Raw genomic sequence first — 6898 nt, forward strand, 5'->3', positions numbered from 1 at the left:
GAACATATCTGTCACTCCCTCCTCTGACTGGATTTGATGAACCAGAGGAGTCAACATTTCACCTTGATTCAGGAAAAGAAAATCTTCCTCCTCTCATGTCTGGCCCTGGTGCTCCTCTATATTTTACAGACCCAACAGAGGTGTGAAGTTTGTTGATTTAGTGGAAGTCTTGGCCTTAAAGGAGAAGCGGAGGTGATACAAACTGTATATTTCTGATGCCGAATGTTTTGAGTTGGTGTGAAAAAGGCCCCGGGGAAGATGTTGACCTGTGCCGCTCGCACACACTCTCTTCATTATCAGCAAAAAAAATAACCGAGTGAGGTCGAGGTGCTTGTTGATCTTTCCCCAGGTGATGGCAGGATGGTCTGTGGGACGTAAGCTTTTTACATCCCACGTCGCTCCAGCTCCTCTGGCAGACAGAACGGCTCGGCACCAAAAAACTGTCATGGGGATGAGTCAGCCCAGAGCGACTTCGTCTCTTTGTATCTGTGCAAACCAAGGCCTGATGATTCATGGGCAGAATCATGACAGTTCCTTTTAAAGAGCAAGATGGATGGTCGACAGAAACCTGGTAAAGTCTGGGTTTATTTCGGGATTAGACATTGTTCAGGTTACAATTACATGTACACGTGTACAACTTCTCATTTAAATGCAACATCGAAAGAAGAGTTGTAGAATCAGGATTATGTAAGTGTGGGGCAATAAAAGCAATAACCTCTGCCACAGCTGACAACCTAATATATTTTGTCCTCTTTGAAATACACTTAGAGCGGCCATTACTCTGAATATGGTGATGCAGGGACGTCGTCTGCCAGTGTAAATCCAATTCAGAGGCCAGGTAATAAAATAACCACGTCAGATTACATGTGACGGCCGGCACGTATGCAGCTCCCAAAACCTCAGGGCTCAGGAGGCCTCTGGAACACACACACACACACACACACACACACACACACACACACACATACATGCACGTGCACACAGAGCCAGAGAAACAACTGCCCTATTTTCATACTTATCTGCTATTATTAAGTCATGTTCCATCTATTCGCTGTAGAGATTGCACACAGCCCTGCAAAACACACACACACACACACACACACACACACACACAGACACACACCGGAATACCCCATCTCACATCTGCAAAACTAATGGTCCACGGCTGATTGGTTATTTACTTGTTTTCTTTCCTTTGATTTATGACAACAACAAACAGCACGATAACAATTGTTCGACATGCATTAAACAAATTCAATCACACGTCAGAGGGGAGCCGAGACCACAATTAAACATTACAAATGAACAGTCACATGTGGCAAAACATCGTCTGTCAGTAACAAAGACAAATCGTGTATTAATGCGTGCAGCGGCCTGATGATAATTGTGAAGTGAAACCGTGCAGGTACTGTCGCCAAACAAGAAAAACAAGTAGCCGCGCACAAGCTAGAGGTAAATACTCTTGCATTAAGTGCATAACACTGAGACAGGAGAATATAAATTATATTTTTTGCTCGGAATCTAACATATTAGTATTTGCTTGACATTAAAACTACATGTGACATGGTTGACACGGTCCCTGTGAACAAAGTGCTGCAGATGTTGTACTGAGGTGCTGCAGCTCTCAGCCCTGAATTCCCACTTTTCACTGCACGTGTTCAACGAGTTTCCTCTTCGGCTCGAGCAGCTCAGTGCGCCTCAGACGCCGGTCAGGCTTTCGTTCAGGGTGGAGATGTGGCTGGTCACGCACAGTTGTCTCTGGCCGTGGTGGGCTTGTCTGGGCCGCTGGTGCAGCAGGAAGAGGCGCTTGGCCGCCGCCCTGTACTTCCGGGACATGAGGTTGTAGACGACAGGGTTGATGGAGGCGCTGAGGTAGCACAGCACCATGGAGGCCATGTTGAAGTTCTGGCTCAGCATGGCCGTTTCGTAGTCATCTACCTGCGCGAAGAGGTTCCTGCCGATGTGGTACGGCAGCCAGCAGATGATGAAGGCCAGCACCACCACCACTGAGAGCAGAGGGACGAGATAGAGAGAGGGGATCGGTTTATTTTTAAAGTTTGACAATTTTGGAAGAATAAGAGTTAGGAAGCTGACTGGCATAGCTTAACATAAAGACTGGAAACAACCCATTTATTAATGAATTAATGTTTTCTGTAAATCTGCTCGGTAACTAACAAAATAGAACAACTTTATGTTTGCATTTAAATTGTTGTGTTTGGTTGTTGAATGAAATAAACTAAAACATTTATTCACAGCTGTAATTCACCAGCTCTGCCATTCACGTGCAGGGACCCCTGTTGTACAGTGGAAGACGACGGGCCGATCTGTATTAATCATGATGCATCCATCAGGGTACGAATGCTGCTCATTAGCTGAGCACACAGGGCACAGAGCTCATGCTGTCAGACTCGCTGCCATTTGTATCCACGGTGGTTGAATCCAGAAATGAACTGTCATCCGTCACCTCCATAAATCAGCTTTAATAGAAATGTACATGCCTCTTAAGTCCTGGTCGTATTCTGCTGCTCTTGCTCAATCATTATTTGTCCCGTACGACCAGACGCCATCAAACTGGTGTCCCTCTGTAAATCTACAATATGCGTCATTATGCTGTAAATAACTATTTCTGCTAATTATCCAATAACTGGGTTCCTGTAGGCTGCATATTCCCCTCCTTGCATTTTTAATTTGACTTTTATCATCCTCAGTGAAATTACTTCCCCCATCAGACAAATGGATGGTGCTTTAGTCTGCAGGGTCTTCTCGATCGATACCAGTGACTCAGCGATTACCTCAGCCAGCACCGACATGTCAAGACGCTTTCATAACCTTAAATAAAGCTTTGTTCTTTGTTTTTAGATTTATGGCTTCATGCTTTGTCCCCGCTGGATGTTTTTCTGCTGTTTACTGTATGTTAGCTCGATTTACCCTGCTGCTCACCTGCATTGTAAAAAAGCGTGACCGTGTTGTTGGAGCCAATCACAGACTCAGAGGGACGTGGCAGGTTGTGCACATAGCTGTTTTTATTTCTTTTTTTGTTCACAGATAATGAACCAAAACCTATTTGTAACTATTTCTAGTCATTTGCTTGTGCACTGGGGTGCAGGCAGTAAACTTAGAAACAAATATCTGAAAAACTGCACAAGTAACACAAAAAACTCCCTATATCTAGATACAGTTACAGGTAAAATGAAAACATGTCCTTGTTCATCCTCTAAATTAAGGCATTGAATGCACCAATTTGACATTTTAAAAAAATAACCCAGAGATAAATGAGAAGATACTTTATGGTAAGTAAAGAAAATCTGGTAAACATGAGAATGTGGATGTTTTTAAAGGTCCAGTGTGTAAGATTTAGGTGAAAGGGACATTTAATGGAGAATAATCTTGATGATGTTTTCACTAGTTCGTTCATCTAAATTGTATGAATTGTAGTTTTCTTTACCCCAGAAAAGGCCTTTATATTTAAATACTTTATATTTACATGGAGGGGACCCTCTCTACAGAGGCCGCCATGTTTTTTACATTAGTCCAGACTGGACAAACTAAACACCTTTTGAGTTTTTATGACAACTGAAGCTACCACAGGTTCTCTGTCATGTTTGGAAGGAGAGGGTGAGGTGAGGGGTGTTCAGCTGCAACATGCAACTTCAACACTAGATATCACTAAATTCTACACACTGTACCTTTAAATGCAAACTAGACGTACCTTTTCAGTGGAGCTTTTACTTTAATTTATTTCTGTGTATTACTCTGAGTCGGAATACAAGAGACGTACATGTGTCTGCAGAGATATAAAAAATGACTCACCCAGTATTTTGACAGTTTGCCTGTGTGATCTCTCCCGGGCCAAGGTGCTGGGGCCTTGCAGGTCATTTTTGCTTTTCCACAACTTGCACCCGATGGAGCCGTAGAGGAAGATGAGGCAGAGCATCGGGCAGAAGAAGTAGGTGGTGGACACCCACAGCATGATGTGCAGCTGCCCGGAGCTGATGGCGTAACTGGTGTGTTTGCACTGGCCTGTGTTGTAGTCCGGGTGCGTGTCATTGTCGTACTCCACGCTGATCAGGAAGAGCGTGGGAGCTGCAGAGACCAGGGCGAAACCCCACAGGGCGAGGATGATGTACTGCACCCTGCGCCTGGTCACCACCACCTTGCTCTTGAGGGGGAAGCTGATGGCCAGGTAGCGCTCGATGCTCAGGGCCGTGATGTGGAGGATGGTGGCCGAGGTGCAGCCTTCAAAGATGTAGTGGTAGAGGCGGCACACGGCCTCGCCGAACAGCCAGGGAACGTACTTCCACAGGCGGTAGAGGTCAAAGGGCAGGCAGAGGAAGATGATGAGGTCGGACACTGCCATGCTGGACAGGTAGAGGTTGGTGGTGGTCTTCATGTCCTTGAAGTGCTGGATGATGAGGATGGTCATAGTGTTGCCGGTCACCCCGACGATGAAGATGAGGATGCAGATGACGGTGACGGGGATGAGGGTGGAGGTGGGGAACAGGGAGCCCTCGTAGTGGTGGTCGTCTGCGCTGTAGTGGTCCATGACCTCTGCTGCAGCGGCATGAGGGTCCACCTGGGATCTGGTCCAGGGCATGACGACCTCCACTGGTGCAGTAACGTATGAAATGAAGACTCGACGGGCAGCTGAGGGGAAAAAAAGAGACGTTAAAGGCTCAAACTTTTATCTCCTAATATATAAAATATTTAATTTGAGTTAGACTTGTGGGTCCATTTCAGCAAGAGAATAAGATAATAATTGAAAAATTACAAAAAACAGCATAAACATATGGAATGCAAGCATCACACATTATATTGTAAATGCACAAAATTATAATAAGACCATCCCCACCTTATAGCTGTTACTTAAACCCTATCGTCTTCCTAGAAAGCCCTTGAATGTACAGGCTGGAGAGAACTGGTGACCATAATACTCCTTGTCAGACCCATTGGTTACAAAGAGGTATATTTAAATTTTGAAGTGTATTTACTTAAACTTTGTATTATTGGTGAATTTTAAACATCCATTGGTTCAGTCATGAACACCTATTAGCAGTATGGTAAATAATAAAGACAGTATTTGTATATAATCGACCCCTCTAAGCACTTTACAGCATCCTCACTCACACACTGACAGAACAGGTTTCAGTGACTTTTCTGACCCTCTTGCAGATTAGAAGAGCCTGGGATCGAACCACCGACCCTCTGAGCCACAACTGCACAACTGTATCATTTTGACTGCTCTTTCATTTTCTGTGTTTTTTTGTGTTTATATACAATAAATGACAGAAACTTCAGGTGCCTCATCAGCACGTTAATCTACTATTTGCACTTTCTGCTTAGATGTAAAACTGCATTTTGTTGGACTTGTGCAATGATAATAAAGTCGAATCCAATCTAATTTAATATTTGCAAACTTTATTTTCACACGGTGCAGAAGAATATAATAAAAACTCTGAAACCAACATGTAAACATGCAAATTCACTTTCATATGGATCTGTTAATGGAAAACTTTAAACTCTAAAAGCGGAAATAAAATCCAAGCGTAAAAAAGAGATATTTGCAGAAGACGTTACCTTTTTGCAAATGAGCTGGATTTTCAATTTTCCAACTTCCTCTTGGTCAGAGAATGTGTCGATGGAGCAGCAGCAGCAGCAGCAGGAGGATCACATGAAGTGGCAGAGCTGGTTCATGTTGAGCTGTGGTGAGAGACAAGGGAGAAAAGAGCACCTCCTCCTCCTCCTCAGCACCCTGAGGAGTCAGGGTGTGTGTGTGTGTGTAATATGCATAATCAAATGATGACAGTATGGATGGATGACATTAAAAGGTGTAACGAGGGAATGAAAACAGAGGGACCATCAACACCAACGCTGCTGCTGCTGCTGCTGCTGCTGCTGCTGCTCCGACACAGATCATACAAAGCTGATTACACATAATAAAATATACATATGATTACAACAAGACTGCTTGATATACAATATGTCTACTCAGATACTCTACCGTTACTGACAATGATTCCTCAATTCATTTACCTTCCATCACGCTTCACACTGTTTACTCTAACCAATGCTGTAATTACTCTTATGTCTCTGATGCTCTCCATTACACGTGGCATCTATTGCACTTGTCTGTCCTGGGAGAGGGATCCCTCACACGTGGCTCTTTGGTTTTTTGGTCGTTTTTCCTTACTCTATTTGAGGGTTAAGAGCAGAGGATGCCCCACCTTGTTAAAGCCCTATGAGACAAATTGTGATTTGTGTATACGGGCTATACAAATAAAATTTGATTGATTGTTATAATATACGAGTTAATTAATGAACTCATCCATCAGGGAAACACCAGCTTGTTTGTGGAGTCACTTCTGTGTTTGCTCGCTCGTCCAGCAGCCTCATCTGTCTCCGTCACTCCACACTCACCCACTTCCTCCTCCTCCTCCCTCCTCCTCACCTGTCACGCTTCTTATAACAAACTCTTCATCAACAATGGCGGCTGGGGAGACGGTCAGAGCGAGGTCGAGGCCTGAAAAGGTCAAATTGAACTCAATCTGTGGAATCTGGCAAATCTGCGATTTTTGGATTCTTGTGTCAGTTTAAGGTTTTAAATCTGGTTTTCAATATTAAGCTATAACATTTAATCCAATGTTTAAGGGTTTTTGTTCACTTTCATTCATGGAATATGTGTAAGTATTACTGCATTGCTAAAACCAGCTACTTTAAGTTAAGATAAAATAAGCTAAGCTGAACTAAGTAGAGGTAAACTAAGCAAATCTAAACCAAACTAATCTAAACCAAACCAAGATCAAAAAAACTACTACTACTAATTCAGTTAAAATAAACTGAGCTAAACTAAATTAAGATAAGCTAAAATAAAATAAGATAAGCTAAATAAAATAAGTTAAGC

At 43.3% G+C, this 6898-nt stretch overlaps 1 protein-coding gene across 1 annotated transcript; it reads right to left on the reverse strand.

Annotated features, from left to right (window-relative positions):
* Positions 1-1079: 1079 nt before the first annotated feature.
* mlnr (motilin receptor) lies at positions 1080-5720 on the reverse strand. Its single transcript, XM_020088146.2, has 3 exons — positions 5575-5720; positions 3811-4644; positions 1080-2006 (listed from the first exon to the last, which is right to left on the reverse strand). The coding sequence occupies exons 2-3, from the start codon at positions 4592-4594 to the stop codon at positions 1699-1701; spliced, it is 1092 nt and encodes a 363-aa protein (XP_019943705.1). The 5' UTR covers positions 4595-4644; positions 5575-5720; the 3' UTR covers positions 1080-1698.
* Between the last annotated feature and the right edge of the window lie 1178 nt (positions 5721-6898).

The sequence above is a fragment of the Paralichthys olivaceus genome, chromosome 11 (assembly GCF_024713975.1).
Source record: "Paralichthys olivaceus isolate ysfri-2021 chromosome 11, ASM2471397v2, whole genome shotgun sequence".
In the NCBI taxonomy this organism is placed as follows: domain Eukaryota; kingdom Metazoa; phylum Chordata; class Actinopteri; order Pleuronectiformes; family Paralichthyidae; genus Paralichthys; species Paralichthys olivaceus.